General features: G+C 39.6%; 1 protein-coding gene across 43 annotated transcripts in view; it reads left to right on the plus strand.

Moving 5' to 3' along the window:
- Nucleotides 1–16,473, plus strand: part of LOC6734891 (protein muscleblind) — a 164,291-nt gene extending 147,818 nt beyond the window's left edge. For 14 of the 43 annotated variants that reach the window (XM_039291978.2, XM_016168294.3, XM_044922594.1 and 11 more), the window contains 2 exons: nt 1,431–1,472; nt 2,290–7,239. In XM_039291978.2, coding sequence (XP_039147912.1) covers nt 1,431–1,472; nt 2,290–4,287 — 2,040 coding nt within the window. In that variant the 3' untranslated portion in view covers nt 4,288–7,239. Of the gene's footprint in view, nt 1–1,430; nt 1,473–2,289; nt 7,240–11,348; nt 11,408–12,004; nt 12,075–12,415; nt 12,559–13,367; nt 13,453–14,100 lie in introns of those variants that run through there. The other 29 variants (XM_016168298.3, XM_039291980.2, XM_016168306.3 and 26 more) reach the window with 16 other exon arrangements.
- The last annotated feature ends 9,709 nt before the right edge of the window (nt 16,474–26,182 follow it).

Here is a 26,182-nt window from a genome sequence, read left to right on the forward strand (position 1 = left end):
TATCCTCATTCCTTTGAAATTCTAACTGAGTTTGCCTTTTTTGTTGCATGCTTTTAGGCGTCCGACGAGATCCTTCAAAGGATCTGCGCTATAAGAAAATAGTTTTAAGTAGAACTTGTTAAATACAGTTAAAAAGCTGCTTTGGTGTGCAAGAAAATAGGAAAAGCAGCAACGATGCGTTTATTAACATACTGTAATTTAATCTTAATACTGAGAAGTTTTCTGAAATCTTAATTAAATTTTTGTAAACATCATGTTGCACATTTAAATGCTTCAACAAAGCGCGTGTGACTGCAAACTGGTCAAGAATAACCACTTAGTAGATGAACCCTCCGTTTAAAACCCCAGTAACGTACATCTGACCCTCGAAGCGAAATGCTCTCCGCTTTCACCTAACCCACCCAACCTTAGTTATTCCACCACTCAATCACTCACGTGCCCACCCACTCAGTTAGTCAGTCAGATGCACATCAAAGTGCCATCAATTAACGTTTATCATCAGCATGGCCAGGTCGGCTGGGGATGCAACCCCCGACATTTAATTTACAAAATGAAGTCATTATCCGATATATCAAAAGCGCAAACACTCGCCAAGACACACACACACACACTTGCACACAGCCACACACTAATCAATACAGACACACCCGCGCACACACAAACACACTTTTTGCAATGGCAAGAGCGAGTTTAACCAATTACACGTGGCATATGATAAATCACAATCACAGCACGAGCACATTTGCGCTGCCAAGTGTTAATTAAAATGATTTAACCGATAATTGCGAAGGCTGTAGCTATGTAGCTGTATCTGTAACTGTAACTGTAGCTGTAGCTGTATCTGTATCTGTAGCTTTACCTTCAGCGGTAACTGTAAGTTTCTTTCTTTCGCTTTCGCCTCTGCCACTGCCACTGATTGCATTCGCGAGCTTAATTGTTTAAGTGCTTTTCCTGGTTAATTAGCTGAACATGCAGCACCTGCAGCCTGCAGACTTTGTTTGTCCCGCCCCCTTTTCCGTTCACATTACGCCCATCACGGCCATCACGCCCATCACGCCCACACATCACATCACATTGCCACTTATTAGGACTAAGTATCTGTGTACCCGTTTATGTATATATGTATCTGATTAATGCCATAACGCCACTGTACTGTGCCCAGGATATATCCACTAATTTCATTTGTGTTCTTCTCTCCTCTTCATTTGCTCTTCTTCGATTCCATAAACTCTTGCGTTCGTTTCAAAACACCACCTATCTCACCTATGTCTCTCGATAACGAACATAATAAATGCGAAATGTGTGTGCTAACCCCGAACGAAACCGATCCGATCCGATCTGATCATCAATCAAACAATGATAACCCAACAATCAACTACAAATCATACACTAACCGCATAATCAACAACAATCGATAAATGCCAATAAAGATGGATGTTAAAACGGTTGGTTCATTTTACTATGACAACTTCGTAAGTACTCCAAACTGAATGACAATCGCCACCTACAGTAGTCCGCCTTGAAACCGATCTTCAAACTATCTATACACTATATAGACTACCGCCTGAATAGCAATATCAAGCGATAAATATATACACACATCCAGATATGCTACTTACAAGATAAACTTTCGATGAACGCCGCATGCATTCAAAATCTATCGAAATCGCTCAATAATCGAGGACATTGGTCTGCTTTTTAAAAAAACCAGTATAATTTCATAAATAATCAACCATTAATGGAGACATCTTAATCTTAACAAAGATATCAAAGCTTCTGTGCACACAAAAAATATCAAACCGATCGGATTAATATCACAAAGAAAAATTAATTATATAAATCAATAACACCGAAAGCCAATTCATTTCACTTAAATGTAAACTGCGTACGCTTTTCCCAATTTTCCACCGAACTGCACGCACTTTCGATTTATTCAGTTGCAAACTACTACGTATAGTCAGCTTTTGTTTAGATTTCCTTTTAGTTTTGAGTTTCATTCAGTTGAAAGAAATATATCTTTTCATATTAAATATGATTTGGTAATTCCCACCTCAAACAAATAGAAATTGGCGAAAAAAAGCAAGCAAAGCTAAAAAAAAATAAATAAGAAATTCAAAATTAACTAAAAGCAAGCTCGTTTGTAAGCAATTGTTATAGTGTTTATGGTTAACAGTAGGCTAAGATGAAAGCTAGATGTGCAATATATAATATATGATGACTAATGAATATTCTCTATCTCTTTCTATTTCCTCCCCACCACATGCTATCCATCTCTTTCGCGGCAAGCAGCAATTCTCTGGCATGGTACCATTCAAACGTCCAGCTGCCGAAAAGTCTGGCATTCCAGTTTATCAGCCCGGTGCGACCGCCTATCAGCAGCTAATGCAGCCCTACGTGCCAGTCTCATGTGAGTATCCCCAACAACAACAACAACAACCACCACCACAACAACAACAACATCAACAACAAAATGTACTACTACAACAACAACAACTACAATTAAGTAGCGTCATAACAACAACAAGTACAACAGCAACAGCCAGTAACAATATGATTAATAATAATATTAATAATAAAGGTATCATAAACGCTGTTATGGCTTCTACCAATATAACATCATCAGCAACAACAACAGCATCATCATTACTATCAGCGTTGGCCGCACCACCAACAACAACAACAGCCATTACTAATCATAACGATAGTGATAACGATTCCGATCGCTATCAAGACCATGACAAAAATCACGATAGTACTGCTGATGGTGAAGCTGATAATGCCGATCGCAACGATGCCATTGATCAAGCCAGCAATCAAGACAATAGTGACCAAGTGAATCTGAATCAGAATCAGCAAAATTCAAGTCCCGCTAAAGATTGTAATACAACACGAACAATCTCACCAAACTCCCCAGACACAGCAGCTACAGCTGCCATTGCAACAACAGAAACAGACACACTAGATACAGAATCTGCAGCAGCAGCAGCAGCAACATCTGCCACGCACCCCCCTGGCGATACACCGCCCCCTTGCCCCCGTTCGCCCCAAGGCGATAGTCTTCTGCCCCTGCCCAATGGCCTGGGCGACAATAACAATTACTTGTCCTATATCAATAACAATCTGAACAATGGTCAGCTCAAGTCGGCTAATCCCGAAGAATTGAACGGTGGCGACTTGGAGAGTAGCAGCAATAACGCAACAGCCGCAGTCGCAGCAGCAGCAGCATCACGCAACTATGCCAAGCAGAATGGCGAGGGATACTCGAGGTATATGGTTAATGGTCATAGCACTGGCATTCTGCCAACACCCACAACTTCTGCTCCGGCAGTTTCCTATCAGGCTCAGGCACAAGCCCAGGCTCAAGCCCAGGCCCAAGCTCAGGTTCAGGCCCAGGCACAGGCCCAAGCTCAGGCTCAGACTCAGCAGCGCCTCAACTATGCCATGTCCGCCTATGGTAATCTGTATTCCCACTACGGAGCAGCCACCTCTGCCATGGTGAGTCTGCCCAGCAGCACTCCATCCTACGCCCAGGCTCAAATGCAGCAGCAGCAACAGGTTCAGGCCCAAGCTCAAGCCCAGGCTCAAGCCCAGGCTGCCTATGCCCAGCAGGCGTACGCCGCCTATGCTGCAGCAGCCGGTTTGGCACCGCAGGCCACCGCTACAGGTGGCTACTACGCCGATCCGGCTGCCCTGGCCAAGGAGGTGGCCCAGAAGAACTACGCCATGAAGGTGGCCAGCGCGGGCTCAAAGCCGGGTGTCTCCTCGGCAGCCGCTGCCTACACCGGCTTGACACTCAACAAGAGCTATGTGGCCGCAGCAGCTGGTGCACAGCCTGTTCAGGCCGCCCAGCATCAAGCCGTTTCCATGGCAACACTACTGCAAATGCAGGCTCAGGCCCAGGCGCAGGCGGCACAAGTCCAGGCCCAAGCTCAGGTTCAAGCTCAAGCTCAGGCCCAGGCCCAGGCCCAGGCCCAAATGCGCCAGTTGGGTTCCCTGCCCAGTTCAGGTCTACCGACTCCTGTGCCCGGCACCCCAGTGCGTGCCGCAGTCGGTGCCAGTCAGTATCAATCGGCTACCCTATTGAGAGCACCCTCACCCATGCCATATGCGCAGGCACAGAGCTACTTCTATCCCGGAATGATGCCCACCGCAGCCTATGCCATGCCACAAACTCAGGCCGCTGCTGCTCAGCAATATGCAGCTGCTGCAGCAGCAGCAGCCGCGCAGGCGGGAACCCCAGGCAGTGCCATGGTCCTAAATCCCTACAAAAAGATGAAGACCTCCTAAGTATCCGGGCGATAACAATCTGAAAGTCCAAACACAACTGTACTTAATGCACCAAGCCATCGAACAGATGGAAAAGTCACACCATTTTAGATTTATAGATATAAACACATTGAAGACGTAAGAATATGTGCCTCAGTTTTCTTTGAAAGGACATGTAGAGAGAAACATTTAGATCTTAGTTTTACCATAGGCCTCATAGCGTTAGGAAACCGAACCATGACACGATAACTAAAACCAGACAGACAGCGAGACAGATCGAAGATCAATGCTTACTAACCCAAATGCCCAAAACTTGCTGACACGAATCGATAATTTGCCATTAAGTTATTTGACAAACGAAACATAACCTCACTGTGACTCAAGTGTTGCCATTTTCGCAAATGAATCGAAAAACCGAGCTTTTAAAGCACAAGCGAACGGAAGAGAAACAGATGTTAGATGATAGTAATACTTAAGTTCCTTTTTGGATAGCTCTTAGTTAACTCTAGTTTATAGGAAACGGTCACACAAAACGGATAGAAAAAACTTAAAACGGGGGCGGGCCAGAGAAAGAAACGAAGAACTGTGATAGCTAAAAAGCTTTGAGGGATCAAAAACATTAAGCCAGAAAGGAGTTCAAAAAAGGATAAACCTCTAATGCTGCTGCCGATGCTGGCTACAGTTGTGTATGCTTGTTGCTAGCTGCGGGTGCTTAATGCCATATTGCCGTCCCTGTCTCCCAACTGCGCTAGTTCGAATAGCAGTCTTTCTCTCGCCCCCGCCCATCATTCATTTTTCGCGCTCTCTCTATCTAACTCCCTATCGCTGTTTCTTAATGTTTCCTAACTAGCTAGATAGCTAGCGTGAATGCTGTTGTAATTGTTTAAAATTGTTGAGCAACGATTATTGCGTAACGAATATTGTCTAGATTATATAGAATACTTATACGATATACAAATACATATAAACCTAGCTGTACGTGCTGTATGCTGCTACCCATATTCGATACAATATATACACCCACACTATGTACTCTAACACACGCTCATCCCCCACTAGTACACAAAAGAAAAAGGCATTATAATGACCAGGATCAATCTGTAAATCGTATGTCTAGCTTACTAATCAGATATTACAGTACAGTCACCACTCACGATCACGTCTCTCTATCTGTTCACTCACACACCAGATACCCATACACTTTTCAGACTTTTAAGCCAGCAAAATTAATTTATGTTAATGTTATGTTATTGAGATTTAAATTTGATGTGTTGACCAGAACTATGTAAACCCTTTTGATTTTCAACGACTATCTCCATACCCTGATTTCATTCTTCACCTGTCTCTTAACAACTATCACCCACTCTATCGATGTATTATAAATGTTTTCCTTTTTGTAATGGAATTGTTAAAAAAAAAAAGAATAAAATCATTGACAAACAGAACTAAGTTTTTAATGTTAGATCTCGTGTGATTATCAGTTAATTGCTTTACGTTCTTTTCTATATAATTTGTATGTTGATATTTATGTATTTTTTGTACTTATATACCAGTTTTTAGTGTAGGTTTTATATAATTTTTAAAGTGTGTTCCCGATTGAAAAATATTTGAGAAGAACCTCCAAGATAAATTTGCCACTGACTTGCGCACCTTAAGTTTTAGTCTCCCCGCCTACACCCCGCAACCGCTAAAACTCCTCATCCGAAAACATCCTCCACACATTATTATTGGATATATACGATAATCTCTGTAAAATTGTTTTAAATGAAAGTACTTCTAATGTCTTACAACGATTTGATGTTTGCCACTAATTCTTATCCTAATTCTAATCCTAATTCTAGTTTAGTTTCGATAGTTTTTATTAATGTTTTATTTAAAATACCGTGTGTTTTTCTAAATATATAGTTTACGAAAAAAAACAAATATATAAATATCTTATTGTGTGTTGGTATTTTACTTTATTTTACTTACTTATTCGGTATTCACTTGATATATGTTTCCGTTGTGCCGCTTCTACATCTCACCTCTGACTTAAATGTACTCCTTTGATATATAGACATATCAAATACCGATCCATAAAAACACAAGCTTTGCCGAGCGCTTTTGGGCAGAGCAGCACTCTATCTCTATAAATCTCTTTAAACCCATACCCCCCTAGCTTGTTTTTGAATTTAATATAAAAATTAAGATTATTACTTTCATTCGAGCATTCCTCGCAGTCTTCTTCACACAGTCACACACACATTTTAGGACTGCCTGACTCCTTCACCTTGGTCTGCTTCCCCTCTTATTGCTTTTCCACCAAGAAAACGATCTTTCTCCCTCCGTAAATCCATTTAACCTATATATGTTTTAGCTCTTAGAATAATGGCAAGCAAAATGAGTACGCTAACGGTAGTAAACTAGTTGTAAAATCTGAATATACCATTTATCTAAATATACCTATCTGCCTATGGCCAAACAAATGCTTGGCTTACTCTATACATACTCGTTAAGAAATAAGCTTACTAAACATGGCAGCAGAATACAATATTGATTAAACGTATACCTATATATAATAATACGTATAACAAGCTACACCAGATTAAAGTATACCTACATATATTCATCATATATCTCAATGTCTTGCCTAAAAGTATGGAAACATTATCTTTATGTGTCGTATGGTTAATTTTTTCGTTATCAACGTAGAACTGTTGCCGTTGGCCCATAATTTCAGCAAGAGAAAACTTAGCGAAAATGTTCAGAAAACGCTCTCAAACTAACTAAGAACTAAAGCAAAAAAAAAAAAACAAAAACTAAAAGCAAACCAAAACACCACTCACCACTGCATGGCGCCAAGATATAATTAAATTGCATTTAAGACCTAAGAGCTCATATTTTATTCCGCTTTTTCAACCTTTGCAATGCACCAAAAACACAGCAACAGACAAAAAACAATATGTTAACATTACCGAGCAAACAATATAGTAATGAATTGTCAGTTGACACTAGGATAACAATGAGTTAGGCTGATTTAAATATACAAAGAAAGAAATGAAATATAACCACTTAGAAAACCACAGTCCATTCCAATATAGTTAATTCGGTTTTCAGGCCTTGTTCAATAAATAGAAGTACAGTACCGTCCAATAGAAACTATAGTTTAGTGAATTCCACATAGTTGCCTCCTTTTAATTTGTAGCCAAACCACCAAAAGTCTCACACACATTACACTGAGAGAAACCAATTTAAATTAGGATTTCATTTCGTGCTTACTACCATCGACGATAAGTAAGCGAAAAGTATGGCATGTCAAATAAGAGAGTTGGTAACAGAGCAAGAATGTCCAAGCTAAAATTATTCATAACATTTAAATATATATGTCGAAATATATATCTATACACACATCTATACACAAGCAAAGACACTACTGAATATGTTATATCTGTGCTAACATTAGTCGTATTATTATTATAAAGACAAACAAATTATATTGAAATTATATTATATACGTTTTATTGTAAAAACCGTAAAACAACTTGTTGGCTTCTTTTACTCGAACCTTGGAAAGTGATCAAACCAAAACTAACATTCTCTCTTTCTCACCCACTACTAATCCATAAACAACAGTTTGCTGTGCGTTGTCTCTTTCTCTCTCTCTATTTGTTGGCTGTTCTACATGACTACTTTTTCAATTTATTCTGATTTGGTATATTTATGATTTTACTTCTAAGTTAATCTACTCATTTTGCTGAATATTTTAGTTAAATCAAGCTTTTTCGATTAATTTTTGCCTATTTTGTTATAAAAAAAGAACCTCGGTGGTAACTGTTTAGGCGTACGTAAAATTCAATGTGTCCTCTGCTCGACTAAAACTCTTTTGATTTCCTCACACACTTCACATAGACACACCCGATTTTCTTTAGTAGAACTCTCAATACACTTGGCTTGCTGGATTATCCAGAGATATATTACTGTATTGTTTGGCTAAAGCTGTTCTTGTGTATGGAATATTATATATATATATGTCAATATTAAATATGTATACCCACTAGAGTTAAGCGCTTTTTGTAATGTTTTCAAAGAAAATGCTTCGATTCATTTTAAGTTTTATGCGACAAATTTGCTCTATTTTAATCTAAGACTCTCTTTCAAGCAAGCAACTTTATATATCTATCTTCTAGATGTAACTCTCACAACCCTACGATTTTCAGTCTTACTATAACTCTTTCACTAGCATGATCCTTGAATCAGTCAGTCCTCCGATGTAATACCTACCCGTACTCAACTTGAAGCTTTTCTTTGACTTCATTACAAAAAGTAAGAGCGACGCCAAAGAAACAGTAATGTTGTCTCTTTCGAACGAACACTAAACCCCACCCTTTCGTCTGCCCAATGAAAGCGCTCGACTTTCTCTTTTTTGAGGAAATTATCGTTGGAAAGTACGCTAGTAGGCGATTTGAACATAAAAATTATTTTGAGTTACATTCATTTAGTTGACCTTTATTGTGTTTACTTTGATTAAATACTGTTCTTCATATTTTGTGAGATCTTTCGATTGGAGCGTAATTTGTAATTTTCAGCATGTGCTCAATGAAACAGAACTTTTTTGTAGCAAGTATTCCGATATGACTATGAGTATGAATATCAAGCAGTGACGTTGCAAGTGGCTGTCTCTTTCTACCCTCTATATACGTATCTCTCTCGCTCGCTCTCGAGACCGATATTACTACTCGTACATTGCGTTTGTTCACATACATATATAACTCGTGTATGGCTTCTGAGGCATGTGGTATGATGGTAAAGCTATATGAAAGCACTTCTAAGGTAAGCTGGTGCACCGCCCCAATATCCGAGCTTTTGTTTACTCCCATAACGGTATACTTATGATTATATCTGAAGACTGATACCTGCTATATAGATGCTAAGTATGTCTAATGCCCACAATTTTTTCGTTTTGGTAGACTCGTTTGTCGTTTAACCGCTTTGATCGGAGGAGCTAAGGAAGATCGAAGATCGACTTTATTGAGTTATTGGTTCCTATTCGATCGGGCAATCGATCTGCTTAGCCCACCGATACACCCATACACACATACAATACACTTGTGGCCAGTAAATGTTATTAACATGAATTCTTTTTTTTTTTTGTTTCTTTTCAAACGAATTGTTTCTTTCTTTTTCGTAACAGCAGGATAACAAAAAAGATCCGCAATGTAAAATGTTTGACTGTTTGCTGAACATAGAGGAGACTATACTCCATACGATACCTAACGAACACGCACACACACACACACGAAACACTCACACACAAACACACTCCTATATATACACCCACACTTAGTTAGCAAGCTTGTAGTGCGAGATGCTTTCTAGGTGAAGTTGCTTTTGAAGGCACAGCGAAACGCTTGAGAACGAGAACATCTAAAGCCAAATAGAAAAAAACTGCTTCAACTATTCCTGCGCTGGAAGAACCAGAGTCTATAGCCCAGTCCACACACACACTACACTACAAAAAAAACCCTCACACAACCCCAAAAGTAAAACAAACACTACGACTTCGAGGCAAACTGGTAAACCCAAAGAATTTAGTGAAAGTTTCCTTGCGTTCCCTTTGAAAATTGAAACTCCTATGCATACTCCAATATATAAACGTACTCGTTTCTATCTACCATATTTGATTGACTTTTGCAGGCTTGTTTGTATGTATATGTAGTAAGTATTTGCCTTGTTTCTGTGTGATGTCCTGTGAGGAGCGATTCTTATATACCCCGCTTGATAACCGAACCGAGCTTACCCTCTTTTTTTCTCCTTTACAGCATTTACGGCTGACGCAGTAACAAGTTTGAAATGCGCTTCAAAAATTGTGAATAGCTGCTGTGCTGCTGAGTTTTAATTTGTTACCTAATTAATATGCTTTTGATTTGATAACACTCATCATTTCTTCTTCTGCTATTTTTCAGTTTTGCCGCTTAGCCTGCGCTTCGTTGCCGTTTTTATTTTTAGCCTTACATAATCCCCTTTATTTGCAGCGTCAACTAACTAACCGCCCAAGCCCCCCAAAAAGTATGCTACTGTTTTATAATTTGCTAATTTGCCTGCTCCCGCTGCTGCCAACCCAGCTTTAAAAGCCAAACGAAACCAAAACAAACTGAACCGAACCCGAACTAATCTACGATAGGTTTAAGTGCGTTTTGCCTTTTTGCATATGCGAACAACAAAGCCGTAGATCCGAAAAAACTTTTCCGCCAGCAACAAGTTAATTACACGTGGGCGCGGGGAAAGGGTGCGGTCTGCAAAAGGGGGGCGAAAGCCGTAATTACAACACGAAAACATTGTTATTTTAGTGGGGGCGGTTGGCGCCACGGAGGGCGTGGTGTCACACATTTACATTTATTAACTCGTGTCCCGTGTGGCCTGCGAAAACTTTATTTTTACCTCTTACCCGCAAAGTATTTTTTCATTCGAGCCTTTCGCCGCATTTGCATAATTCGAAATCAAGGGCTGTTAACGAGTTGGAAGATGGAATGAAATTCGACCAACATGCGGCAAAATTTGATATGACCACTAGTCGGATACTTGTTTTTCGCATATGCAGCTTACGCTTAATTTTAAGTCTTTACTGCAAACTAATTTGTTTTCATTTCTGCGATGGATTTACGAACAATATAATTATTTCATCTAATTTTTCTACCTTTTTTACATGCTAACACACATGCGCAAAAAATCAACAATGATATATTAAATCAAAATAAAATGACAACAATGTTCTCACCATTTGCATGCAACTCAAACAAAAACGAAACCAAATGTTTATATCTATTTAATTTATGAATAACAACAATCACGCACGGATTTGGATCGAAAAAACAAACGCTGCATGGAAAATCAACAAAACCCGAAATTAAAAAAACAACTATTATGTGTATTTTTGTGTTCACACATATTCCCCATCTTTTGTTATCACACCAACTCACACTCACCCACACACACACACATATGTCTATAATAATATTTCTCTTTCTCTCTATCATAACGCATATTTGATTTGAGGCATGCTTTTTCGGCTTTTTGGCCAAATAAATATGGCCTCATATATATAGCGATTCCGAAAATACCCTTGAACGCTTCCTGTGTCATCTACACGGATGCCAGTGGCCAGGTACAGTCAGCCCTGGCTATCGGCGCCACACCGAAGCCTTCCTGCATGATTGCTTGCCCATTCTTCCCTATGCTAAGTTTATTCTTTTGACCCTTTTAATTGTCCCCGAAATGGAAATAAAACACTACCAGAGAGCAGCAAGTATTCGCTGAGACATCTGATTGTCCCTTGTAAAATTGTGCGTTGGTCCCAGAGTTTGGAAGGACCTGTTGTGTGGGCGGGCCCACAGTTCAGTTAATCAAATTAAATGCGCTGCCGCTCCTCAGACAAGAATCAACAATCAAACAGGCAAACAAACAAACAAACAAACAGGGCCAAAGGCGCGGCGATGACGTTGACTTGGTGATGTCAGTAGCTTCGGGCCATAATATGAACTGAATATGCCGTAAGACATGAGCTGGACACACCTCGGGGTGTCATAGCTGTTAGCAGTTGTTTGTTCACCAAACACCCAACCACCCGCAAGCACACAAACACACACACTCACAACCACCACACTCACGCCATTCACACACACACACACACACCCACCCAGCAGAGATGTTATATGATGTTATATAAAACTGTGTATTCTCTATATATATTTCGATATCGTAGCCCAACCGGAGAGGGGCCTCATGTACACTCAGTGTCCGATGCTAGTGAACGGCACCTTTTACATAATTAGGTATGCAGAGGTCGTATCCCCTTTAAATCCTCGTTTCTTTATCCTGGCGAGCTTCGTGGCCGATATCAGTGTGCTTAGCCTTAGCTTTTGCCTTAGCTTCAGCTTTTCGTGTGCTTCAGTTTGGCTTCAGACTAGAGCGGCAAGGATCGAATAAGCTTGGTGGCTTTAACTTTGAGTTCAGCTTGGCAGCTTTTGATTTTCCCACCCCCCAATCTTTGGTTTCTGTGTCGCACTCGTAGGGCCACGACAAAAAATGAGGCCTCGATATGATGGTAAAGACACTAACCCCAACCTTTACGATCTCTCTTTCTCTTCTCTCTTCTCTTTTCTTATATTTCTAGTGCCGCCTATTAGGATATGTAATTGTTACCGCCTAGTACCGCCCCAATAGAACCTAAGAAAGATAATCAATCAATCAGACTGATCAGATCAGAGATCAGAGGTCAGAGCATTTTTGAGTTCCCCGAAAGTCACATACATATGAGTGAGTTCATCTTCAGATAGCTGCTCTTTTGAGGCGCTTCGCTTTCGAAGCTTTATTAGCTTTTCTTGGCCCAGTTTCTGTTGATCGAATACTTGCTGCTTCTACCACGGTGTGTTTTATTTCATGCCAAACTTTATTTCTCAGCTATGCGTTTAAGTTACACACACACACACACACAATGTATATCCCCAAGCAGTATCCCAATCAAGTGACGTAAACAAGACCGGTAAATTACAATTTCGAGGAACACACTGTGATTATAGAAATTCAGTACCCTTACGATTCATTTGCAAAGCCATCTTATGATTTCACTTCTCCGCCTTTTTAGATTGTTTAAGTCGAAGAGAAACTAGCTTAACATACGAGTATCTATATTAAATGTATCATGTGAAACCGATAAGAACGTTCGAGACATACCTATACCTACATATATAGTTAGCTGTATTAACTACGACTAACATCTGGAACTCCACCAACATCAAGCAATTGTAAAACCGAAAACCGTATTTATTCTAACCAACCATTAACCATTCTAGTGAACCATTTCAATATTATAAGATATAACTAATTTGTGCTCTTTTTCTTTTCTTTTTTCTGCTCTTCTCTTTTTTTCGAAACTGAAAACCGATGATAAATATAAAAAAAAAACCCTCCAAATCAAAAAACCAAAAAAAAAACACGAATCACACAACAAATCCAAAAACTCTTTTTGATTTTCTGAATTGGTTTCCGTTTGCATCCTGCCATATCCAAAACAATACAAAAACTATGTCTGAAACACAACCAACCAACTTTCATGCCCAATATAGTTACTGGACACCCTCCCGGTGTGCCAAGATTTTAATAGATCTATGTGCAGTCGGTTAAATTGTAGATTCGTTCATTTAACTGAAGGTAAGTGCATGTGCCTAAGTTTCTTCCTTTTCTTCAGTTCACATTATCTTTCTATATGTTCCCTTCCTTTCCTTACGTTTCCCAATCTTGGGTTTAGTCTAAATCTATATCTAAACGCTTTTAGTGCTACCTTTTCCTAGACACTGTTGAGATGATTTCCGATTTTATCCTAAGTTGTAGTTAGGAAGACACCACAAGTAATTCTATTTAGTTATGATGAATTGGCTGCGAATTTTTGTTTTCGTAAAAATGGTCGACTCTTTTCGTGATAATTTATTGTCTAAATTTTAAGTTTGGCTTTCCGTCAAGATAATTACACACACAAAAATACACAGAAGTATGAAATATTGTAAAGAACGTTTTCGAGCCGAGTGCAAGAGGTTCTGTTTTCGGGCAGCTAAATCTGAAGCAAAGTCTTCACCACTCACTTTCATAAGATCTCTCATGTAATTGTGTGAAAGTCAGCTGCAGTTTAAGATCACTTTTGTATTACCGAAAAACTTGAACAAATTTTTGGAAAAGCTTTCACTGTTTTCTAATGCCAAACCAAACTTACTAGCTCACCGCCAAAAATCCGACTTACTAACGCCCCGCTCTTTCTTTCTATCCCCGCTTTCCAAACCGATCCGATCCGATTCGATCTCCCAGATGACAAGGTCGAGGTGATTGATCAACGTGTTGCTGTCTGCCGCGACCATGCCAATAGCCAGTGCCGCCGCAAGCAGTGTAAATACTACCACATACCGATTGTCCTGCCGCCGGCCAACATCATGGCGGCCATGATCACCAGTCCCAGTGATCAGCAGCCAGCTGTGCCGGTGGCCACAACAACAGCCAATCCGGCGGCAGCGGCAGCAGCAGCAACAGCAGCCGGCTACAACGGCACCAGCAACTTGATAATCATCGAGCCGCAGCAGCAACAGCAACAGCCGCAGCAGCAGCAGCAACAGTTCAGCTACCACAGCAACAGCAGCAATAACAACTACTACCACAGCAATGCCAGCAAGCAGGCAGCACACGCCAGCAACATGTATCAACAGCAGCAGCAGCATCAGCAACAGCAACAGCAACATCAGCAACATCTGCAGCATCAGCAACACGCGCAGCAGCAAACACACATCACCTACCACTGCAGCTCGCCCTACTCCCCCTCGTCGGCCTCCTCTTCATCCTCCTGCTCGATAGCCACCTCGCCCACCCTGTCGTCGGCCACCACGCTGTCCACCACCTCGACGGCCACCATGCCCACGACCCAGCAACAGTATCAGGGTCCGGCGGCCACGGCGACCTTTCTGAAGGCCCCCGCCTATTATACCGATGCCACGCCCACCCTGGTGCTGAGCAGCGACTATAACTCCAACTGCATCCCGATCCAGGCGACGCCGTTCATCTCGCTGCAGGCTGCCCCGCAGCAACATCTGCTGAAGTACACCACCCAGGCACCGCCACCGCAGGCGCAGCAGCATGCCTTTGTGGGTCACCACTATCAGACGCAGATGGGCCAGGTGGTGGCCACTACCGTGGCGGCCATTCCGGCCACCACGATAACGGTGGCGCCGGCAACAGTGGCGTCTCCATCGACATGCATCTAGAAGAAGGGGTTTTCATATCTGCCACAGGGGGCAGCTCTGTTTATTTTACCAGAGACGTATATTAGGTCATAGGGATGTGTTTCCTGCGAAGTCCCCATAGATTTGAAAACATTAGTTATGGCGCCCAAAAGTGAAACATTTTTTAAACGAAAGAGTTCTTTGAGCTCTTTTAAATAACATAATTTTGAAATATTATCCTGTTAGCCATAGGAAGTAAAATGTTTATTTTACAAAGTGCAGCATTATTTTAAGCACCTTAATTAATGTTTTCAAAAACCAGGAGGCCCAAGAAACACATCGTATAGGGTTTTTTCTTTATTAAAAGTTTATCACCTACCTTTATCCATTGAATACTCGTTTTTGTCAACTCCAGTTCACCTAGATACTTATATTGCATACTCCTCAAAACCTAAGCAACACAATACGTATACCAATCATGAATACTCCCCAAGCGATGCTCTACACGAGACTCCAAGCTAAATTGGAAGAAATCAAAAAGCAAATGCAGAAAAGGTCTAAGCTAGTAAATAAAACTTCAAACAATCACATTCTACGAAACACAAACATAAGACACAAAGCAGTAATGGAAGTTTTTGATGAAAATTAAAGGTTGATACGAACTATTTACAAAAATAAGAACCGAAAGTACTTTTGGGGGAAAAGAGAAAGGTAAACTCTACAGAACTTTTTCGTACGTATAGCAAGACTTTAACGTGTAAGCATCTCATTTACACATCAAGTGACATGCATTAGAGGGAAAACATTGAGTGAAGACTCTACAATATTGCAAAACCAAAACAGAAGAGAAGAATAATACGAGTGTTGTTAAATGCAAAAAGAAACTAAAGAAAATTAGCAATTAAAAATTGAAATTAATATTACAAGAGAATGAACTTTGGAGGAGAGCGCAGTTGCATTAAAATTAGTTACAAACTATTTTAAACTCTAGTGTTCCATATTTCAATGCAAATAAAAATCCAAATAAAAGTGAATAAAGATAAAGGTACATTAAAGTGGATAAACATATAGTGAGGAGTGTTAATATTAGCTAAGGTTAAGCCTGACAAACCGTTCTCCATGGCAAATAGTCAAAATTAATCAAAAACAGAATCTACATAGGCCATAGATAAGCAGCAAGAACAACTAATAATAAACACTTAACAATAACAATAATAATAACGATAATGATAACGATAACGAAAACGATGAGGATGAAGATGAAAAAGTACAGTCACGTCCTATTTTTGCAACAACGATTTACTACAAGCGAGAGGCAAACGATACGGAGATTTTATTAAGAAGAATGGTCAGCAGAGGTCAGATAAAGAAAACAGAGTACAGAAACCATAATCCTTTTTTACATTTTATAATAACGATCAAGATAAATCAGCAGAACTACAGCAAGAGAAACCATATTTTTTATATACAATGGAAGCATCAAAAACAACACTGATAAACAAAATCGATATGAGGTAAACAACAAGAAATTTAATCAAATTTAAAGGAATAAGCATTTTTTGCAACAACAAACAAAGACGGAGACTTTTTTAAAGTGTATTAATAACAACTTATTTAGCTGAATTCTCTAGCAAATGAACACAAAGAACTCTAAACAACATTTAATGAGGAATACCACTCAGCTCACACAGAAATCGAAATTGTACCGTATTATATCTTCCTATGCAAACGATTTGTAAGCACTATATATGTATATAGAAACATACCCACTATATGCGACATTTACGAATCCAGACTTATTTCCGATTAACTGTTCGTTTACAGTTTGCCGCTGTTTTAATGACGTTTTGTGACTTGTTTTTTATACACTCAAGAACGTATTTGGAACACACATAATAAGAATTACAATAAATTGCAGAATGGAAACTACTTATTATATACAAAAGCATACGTACATATATACACCATATATGTATATATACTACATATATTTATGTCTGTACACGTATGAATATATACATTAACACAAATATATTGATTATATATATACATATATATATATTTACTAATGGCAACTAAACATGAAATGTGATCTTTTAAAGAAACAAAAAGTAAAGAAAGAAAAATAATAATTAAACGATGGCAGGCAGAATTGGATAAAGGTAAAACTGAATTAAAGTAAAGCGAACTAGCAGCAATCGAATACTAGAGCCATGGCAAGCAGGATAGTTAAACGTAATTTTAAATGGGTTCCATCTCGAGGCAAGCGTACGAATATCTCCATTCAATAAGGATAACACCAATAATACTCGACATCTAGCTAATAATTGTTCAGCAATAACAGATTTATCTACATATACATTTAAGGGCTGGCTATAATATACGGAAATTTGTTTTTTTCATCGCAATCACACTATCACCTATCACTATCACCTATTACTATCTCAATCTCACTACTGTCCGTACACCTGAGTTCCTCCTTTTCTATAAGACTCGGATAGCGTATATCCAGCACCTAAACCTAACCACTCGTAGTACTCAACTTCAGCTCGCTCTCTTCGAAGCCTCCTCCAAACTTACTCGATCACACGGAAGTCGTATCCCGAACTTTCCCGTACTCCAAATAAGAATGCCTAATAAGTTTCCGTCCATTATAATCAGACCTTAAATCTATGTGCAACGACAGCGGATGCAGAAGCAAGTGGAACAGTTGTAAACGAATAAAATTAAATTAACTAAAGTAAACAAGTAAAGTAAATGATTAATTATAAACACAATACTCGTAGATTCTCAAACTAAAAACTCGTCGACATTTTAACAGTTACTAACATTTATATAATAATAACGACAAATGAGTAATACAATAAGCTGCAAAAGGGCAAACAAAAAAAAGAAACCATGATGTTTTGTGTAAAAATAAATGTTCTTTAAAGAGAAAAAATTGAAAAATCGAAAAAAAACACACACACAAAAACCAATAAGCGGAAATGAGAAATCCTAGTTACTAAGCAAACTAACTACGAACATATAGACACTATAGAATCATTGTACCATAAGAGATTTCAGCGGGATTTTGTTCTACTTGACATCTTCTCTAGTATGTGTAGATTGGCGTGTCATTTGACATGGCCGCGCATGTAGAATAGCACGAGTTTGTAAACTAGAAACGAAACTTTTATTTGCCTTAACATCAAACCAATATATACACCAATATACATTGATTTCAATCTTCTGAATAGTTTCGAATTGTTTCGAAAACCAATTTCACTTGACGCATGTACATGGCGCTCTTAAAACGAACAGATACAGATACTATATGACAGCAGAAAATATTTCTGAATCGAAGGGAAAACGGATTAATGTAGTTATGTGTAGAGTCTCCTTCATTGTAAGTCATAGTTATTATTGTTAATTTTAATTTATATTTACACATATATATTAGATCAGTATGATTATTAATTGTGAATATGATGTGATGTGTTTATTGAAAGAAAAACAAAAACGAAACTAAAACAAAACAAAACAAAAATACAATTACTGAATGTTGCAACGTAAAGAAAACTAAATGTATTGACCCCTGAGCGAAGAGTGAAGCGAAATTACAAGAAACCTTATCGAGATTGTGAGGGAAAATCAATTTTACTCCACTTCGGATGGTTAAGTAAGCGTAATGTTAAATTACACTATGATACAAGGCATATGTTTGTATGTACTGTAAGTAGTTATTCATTTTTGTCAGGTGATATCAACGAATTTTTCGATATGTTCTTCAGGCAGAGCTCACCCTCTGCCCCAAATCCCCCACGACCCTCTGTCCCCAAATGTCTATATTGTTTGTAATTCAGTTAAGTTTTCAATATTATTTCTTCGTCTCTTGTCGTTTTTTGTTTTGTGATATTCGCGGTGGAGAGAAAGTTGGCCGAATAATTGTTGTTCGTTGTTTATATTTTGTGTTCATATATATTTTTGTAGTTTGTTTTATTTTTTATAAATATACATTGTATTAAACATATATTAAATATACATTAATGAACTAGTATATACAACTTAACTATACACATATACAAATAAAGATGAATTGAAATAATAGCTCTTAAGGTACGGAGTTTTTGGCAGGAAGAAATCCACAAAAGTAAAACTGAACGGAGGAGAACAAGTTTTTGGGCAACGACTCTGATGAATGATAATTGATAGCGATGATACATATACTCCTAAAATAAAACAAAAGAACCCAAAAAAAAATGAAAATTTTTTAAAAATATTTAATAAACAAATCATTATTACCTATTATTATTATATTTATTATTATAATGAAACAAATTTAGTTATTATTCATGTAAAGAACGAACCAGGAAGGCAAAGCAAAGCGATAACAAATCTTGCGAAATGCAAAAACAACAACGAGCAGAAGAAAGCGAAGAGAAGAATTATGATGAAAGTGAATTAGTAGCTGGCAAGTGAGAATGACGATGAAGAATGAAATTATATTGATAATGAAAATACAACATTTAAAGTTATTTAGCAGTAAATGGGAAAAGAATTAAAAACAAACATGAAAACAACAGACATCAATGAACAACAACAAAACAATGAAATACAATAAAACACAAGAAATAAATTACAAAGCAACCAGTTCTTCTTATTTGTGGATAGCCTACGGCCCAAAAAGTGAGTATCTTTCATTAAGGATCCTTGTGGCACGGAGCGGAATGCATGAATATCCTGGCATAAAAATGCTCACATCCCAGATGCATTATTCCTGCTTAACCGCAGAGCCAGAAAACAAAAGGAGGCCAAGTCGACAAAGGGAACTTGGCTCAAATTTGCTTTCCCTTTCCCTCCCCCAGCGGGGGGCAGAGTGGAGAACTAAGCGTATGCATGCGCACGTAAATTCCCCAAGTGCCAGTGCACGAAAACTCGGAAAAAGAGTACGGAAAATAGTGGAAAAACGAGTAGGTATAGGGGTGGGGTGGACACAAGCAAACGACATGAACCTGCCACATGGCAGTGAAAAATGCGCAAAAAGTGAAAAGAGTGTGGGCGAAAAGGGGGGCATAGAAACTTTGCCATTGCCTGCAATTTTCCTCTGCATTTTTCCTGGCAACTTTCCTTGCCACCCACCTCCCACAAACACATGCATGCACACACACACATGTGCGTATGGCACGTAAGTTGTCTATTTCACACACCAACGCGCATCGCATCGCATCGCAGGGAGAAAAGCGAAGAAAATGGCATCTGCGAGGGTCCTTCGGGGACTCCCCTTTTCGATGACTTGGTGGCCATATGGCGTCGTAACTGTTGCAATTAGTTGGCAGCGGACACAAAATATTGCCCCCCAGCCGCTCACTTGGTCACCCAACCGAACCATCTTTTATTCTCCATTACCACCAGCGCCAAAGTGTAATTAATGGCTGCGGATTATTGATATCGAAAAAGCTGAAAATTGTCGAGTTCATAGTGCCACAATGTTGAAAAATGACCAGAGATTATTACTCGAGCCAAGCTAAAGGTGCTGAAATGGAAATTTCTCTTGGTCTTGAGGGCACATTTAATGTAAAGTAAGTAACTTTCCCTTATTTTGTATATTCTAATATGATCTTTATATGCACCTGACCAATCACTTTGCCCGCTGTTATCAGTCTTTCCTTTTGGGGAGCCTATCCCTCATATCGCTGGCTTAAATTGGCCGCACTATCATCCCGGTGAGCATCCATTAGGGCAAGTGGGGTTACACGGTCGTGGCATACAAATTAACACTGAAATTGCTTTATTATCAGGCAGACCCACCCCACTTGCCACGCCCCGGGTTATTCAACCGCCCACGTATCAGACATCCATTGACAATGTGTGCGATATGGGAACATGTGGAGTACGAGGGTGCTGTGGTACTTGGATATATGGGCGCAGGGCACTTTCGCATGATGTTGTTAATGATAATGCCGCTCCAAAGTGTCCTGGCTGTCAGTGAGGTGGCCACCGGCATCCCGAACCCTTCTGCCCAGTAAAATGCGAGTGCCTTGGATGTTGGCTAGCTGACGTTGATGAGACATGTGGTGCGCTGCACCTCCTCCTCCTGCTGCTGCTGCTGGGCATCGTAAAAATCATTTCCCGTCGTACATAACACGAAACGTGGCGTTTATGTTTACGTCTCTTTGTCGCTGACGACGTCCTTGCCACACACACACACACTCTCGCATCCTAGTGCCCAGGACATGAAAATTTAATTGTCGCTTGAAGTGAGTTGCCGGAGAGTGGGAGCAAGCTCATTAAATTAATTTAATCGCGTTAATTAAAAATTACGGCAGCCGGCGAGTGGGCGTGTGAGATTCGTTTGTTTTTAGTAAAATTTAATAGTGTTAAGCAAAATATTTGCCCACCACCTTGCACACCTGCAGGCCAAAGAAAACAGGACAACAAGCATCACAATTTTACCCCACTCCCCCAATCGCTTCAGGACATTCCGTGGCATCCACACTTGTTGTTGAGCCATTCACGTGTCAATAAACGTCCTTGGGGGATTAGTAATAATTTAAAGGGTACGTTCTCCAAAGGTATGCTATAATAGAGCCATGGTTAATGGGGAACAACAGTTGTTGGGTTAACAGATTGTTGGCGCTAATACACACAGTATGTTAGAAAATAAGTAAAAACCGAAGCGTTTCTCTTTATTTAGAAAATAATATCAAATATATAAAATCAACAGTAAACAGTAAATTTACAATTTTGTGACGATTCTGTGATCTAATTTCTTCATTAGAAATATACATCCTTTTATTCTTTTCTCTTTACTAAGCATATGAAATCTAGGATATGATTTCTGAAATATATACCTTTCTCATTTCTTCTTATTATGAAATCAAAAAACTATCTAAAACTCCAAAACTTCTCAGTCATCTTGAGAATCATCTTGAGATAAGGCATTCAACTTGCATCCAATAAGCCATCCCTATTTGCCACTGCAGACGCTTTTTATCGCTGCTTAATAAAAATTAACTGGTAATTATGTTTCAACTGGCGCAACACCCAAGCAAAATGGGAAGTCAAAGTGGCCAAGTGGCCGGGTCCACCGCAAACTTAATTTCTGCACTAACCGAACGCTTCAATTAACAAGAACAACAAGTTTGGGGCAATGGCCAGGACCAGAAGCAGGACCACGACCACGACTTCCACTTCGAGGACCCACTGCCAGGCGCCACTAAATTTCGTTAAGTTTTAGGGAAACTTTTTTGGTAGCACAAACTTATTGCAGACTAAGGTAACTCTCATGAAAAATTTAACCAGCCAGCCAGCGATGGGAGTGGAGAAACTTAAATTTTATTGCCTATAAGGACGCATTAACTTATGCCCAAGTGGGCCGGAAGTGGATCGGGGCTTAAGCGGAAACGGAAGTGGTGGTGGTGGTGGTGGGCGAGATTTGGAGGCGACAAATGTGCGCGCGTAATTTATTCGCCAGGTGGAGGTCTGGAAATTCTATCTCTTGCATAACATGGCAAAAATTTCGATCGGAAAGCGGATGCGATGGCATAAATTGAAGTTCGCTTTTTGCCCAACGCCTGCAGTTTTTGTGGTTTTTGCGGCGCCATTGTTTTGCGGCCGAGAAAAACTTCTTCCCATTGATCAGCACAAAAATGCGCTCCTAATTGAAATGTTGGCTAAGTCAATCTTTGTTCCTATCGCAAAATCCCTCAAGGTGCTTCATATTGCAGAGGCTTTGGCAACTTTTTGATAGAGCTTATAGTTTGGATTGAGCCAAACCACTTTACCTAATAAGTTCCACCAAAGTTATACACATAAATAAATAAGTAAATGGCTGGGCTGCCGGTCTTACCAATGGTTTTATGACTGGCTCATTAGAAAAGCTTAACCGATGGGTTTTATAGTCTGCATCAGGGCACTGAAAGAAAGTGGTGCATACAACTTTTTTAATTAATAAGCATAGTTTTAATACAATTAACCACCAGTTAAGTTAACCAGTTAACTTATTAATTTTCACATTATTAAAGGAATTTAACAAAGTTTGAGCAGTTGTTCTTTTTTATCCGATAAACAATAAATTTAAAAAATTGTCCTTTAGGAATACCAACATAACCACAATCGCTGGAGACTGGAAAAGGCATTTGTCCACCGGGGAAATTTAATCATTTTTATACTGCACCTTGGGGCACTTTTACTTTTGGCCCGGCACCCAAACCCACCTTTTGCCCGCCTGGAAACCCCCTTTGCAATATATAATTGCTGCCACCCCGCTTGCAACGTCTACACAACTTTGTCTGACCATAAATTTGCATTCCTGCTCCTTGGTTGCTTTTTCTCGCTTCTTACCTTCTTGCCAAGGGGAACTGGAAATATGGCCACTGGTGTGGGGGCACTGGATGGGGCTGGCGTGCGGCTGCAAAGGTGGACATAAAGTTTGCTTAGCAAAATTGCAGAGGCCGGATGCACATGAAGGTGCACATATACAAATAAGGTAAGGCATGGGGTAGCACCGATATATAACAAAAATGCATTGCAAATAAACAAGCGGGCTGTGAGTAATGTGGTGTGATACGAAAATTGCACTGATTTAGTGCCCGAAATTTGCCGGGCCATTTGTTTAAGCCAACTGTCCCAACGGACCTGAAGATACCGGCTACCAGACATCGAAGTATCCACCTGAAGTACAAATGGTTAGCCCATCCGCTGCAGAAGTGCAGAAGTCCGATGAACCGAGTTTCACATAACATACAACTAATTGCGGACCAAACTGCAATTCAAACCCAATAATGGACATAATGTGTGTGTGTGTGCCCTGCAGCCTTTGAGATTTTTTTAACTGAAATTTCAATCAGAGAACCGTAGCCTGGCAATTTTCTGTTGATTTTGTGAATTTTTCGCACCGCCATTGCATCGCATAAAAATTTCAGCACCCGGAATCAAATGAAACGTAATGCACACGGTATGCAAGTTCCTCATTTTATTCCCTTCTTGTTTTTTTACTGCCAGTCGCAGCTGAATCGACTAAATTAACCGGCGCGGGCAAAAAGTTTGTTTGCCCTTCAGACGTTTGCCTCGCTGCTTTGGATTCGACCAGGAAGGGCAGAGGAGCCGGAGGAATCTCCGGATGGAAAGGTTAGATGGCGCACAAAGGACTCGCAGTCAAATATTTGATTTTTTGCTAAAATTATTCAACGCTGCATTAGGCAATCGCCGAAATGCACAAATGCGTTCTCAGCCACAATGGAATAAAGTTGAAAGGTCAGCGAGTGGAGTGAATAATCGGAATTGAAATGAAACTTAAGACACTTAAAGATGGTTTCAATATATAGTTGGAGAAGAAATAACATTATCATCTTAGCAGGTATAAGAACTCTAAACGTAGTTCAAATAAAACTTAAATATTATGTTCTTTTGATTATTATCTTTCAGTAAAACTTAAAGCTGCAGAAATAACAGATCAAAGGAGTACAAGGACATTGGGCATCACAAGGTGTTTTGCATAAAAGCGGATTCCAGGGGGCAGAATCCATATGCCCACAGCCAAGCAGATGCAGTGCAACCAAATCCCGTTGACAGTCATCGAAGCCGCAGAAGGACTCAAAGTGATTCATGGCCTGCGCGCAGACAACTTGGCCCGGAGTTATTGAAACCCCTGCAGGACACACAATGATGGCAGCAACATTTCGGCAGTGCAAAAGGACCTCAGCTTGGAGGTGGAGGACAGTACTTTGCATAAAAGATTGAGATTCCGTGTTAAGCGGCACTTAATGCAAATGTGCTCGAACCTTGTCAGCGGGTACAGAGGTCAATAATGGCAACACGGGATCAAGGGTGGGACTTACTTTTGTCCAACAGACATGGTAATACGTTTCAAGGTATAACAAAGCAGGTAAAAAATATTGAACAAAGTAAATGATAAAACAATTACCATTATTAAAACCAAGAGTATGATTATATAAAACAAATTACTAATTTAAGATTTTGGCACTGAAAGTCCAAAAAATTAAGTAGTTAACTAATACTCCTAATGAGATAAATGCACAAATAATCGATTTTAATTTCCAATTATTTAGCAGAGCTAGCCACACAAAAGGCGGAGTTTGGTTGCCAAATATTGGGTTTAATTTCCAGCCAGACTGGGTCAACTGGCGGTGACCTCCAGCGGGAAGTTCGAGAGTCAAGCGCTGGCTCGACTTTCTCGTGTAGCTGGAAAATGAAAACAAGACTTTTGCCTTTCGAACTCTTTCATGTGCAACAACTGCAGCTTGTCAGCCGCACACACACACAAGCAAACGCACACGCACACACAGATACGTACTTACGCACACATAGCCATTGAGTGGCATCCATAAGCAGCAGCTGGTGCATCTGCATTTCTGTAATCTGGATCCCTCGTCCTCGTCGCATCCTGGCGCCTGGGTCCTCAGAATGATTCCGAAGCTGATCCTGTTCAGCGGCTGTGGCAAATGTGTTTGCATTTCAGGTGTCAACTGCAAAAACACATCCAGCTTTGTTGCAATAACAAACAACATAGTGTAGCCAATCCTGGCCCCATTTCACCCTGGCTCCACCACGCTGCTCCAACTGCCTCGTCCTGCTCCTGGCAGCATTTCAAATACAATGAAAACATTTTACTTAACAGGCAACAAGAAATGCGAAAACGAGCAAAATTTCTGGACAGAAAACAAAGCCAACGGAAGGAAAGCAATTTTTCGAGAGGTTGAGAGGTCTTCTGCTTGGGTTTACGCATTTGCAAAATCAATGCGAAATGTTTCTACAATTTTACAAATTTCCATTTTGATTCGAAATGCTGGAGAATGTTTATTTTCTAAGTCGCACGACCTGGATGCAAATTTTAACTATTCTGAAATTCTTTGACAAAGTGATTGTAGACTTCGAAAAATATCTTGAATATCAAGTAATTTTCTTGATTTTTATTACAATTATATTTATTATACATAATAACCGATTAATATTTAAATTTAAATTTTAAGCTGCAAACCTAAATTAATTGCCAGCCTATAAAACACCTAATTTAATCGAGCCGTATTTAAGCTATTATAATTATTTGATAAAACGATTTCCAAACTGTGCAAAGCAAACTGAATTGCAATTATCTGGCTAAACAGTAAACAAAATAAATTCACCAAGCAGCTGTGACATGCAACAAAATTAATTGCCACCGCCCAGCGGGTCGAGGA

This window comes from Drosophila simulans, chromosome 2R (genome assembly GCF_016746395.2).
Source record: "Drosophila simulans strain w501 chromosome 2R, Prin_Dsim_3.1, whole genome shotgun sequence".
NCBI classification, from domain to species: domain Eukaryota; kingdom Metazoa; phylum Arthropoda; class Insecta; order Diptera; family Drosophilidae; genus Drosophila; species Drosophila simulans.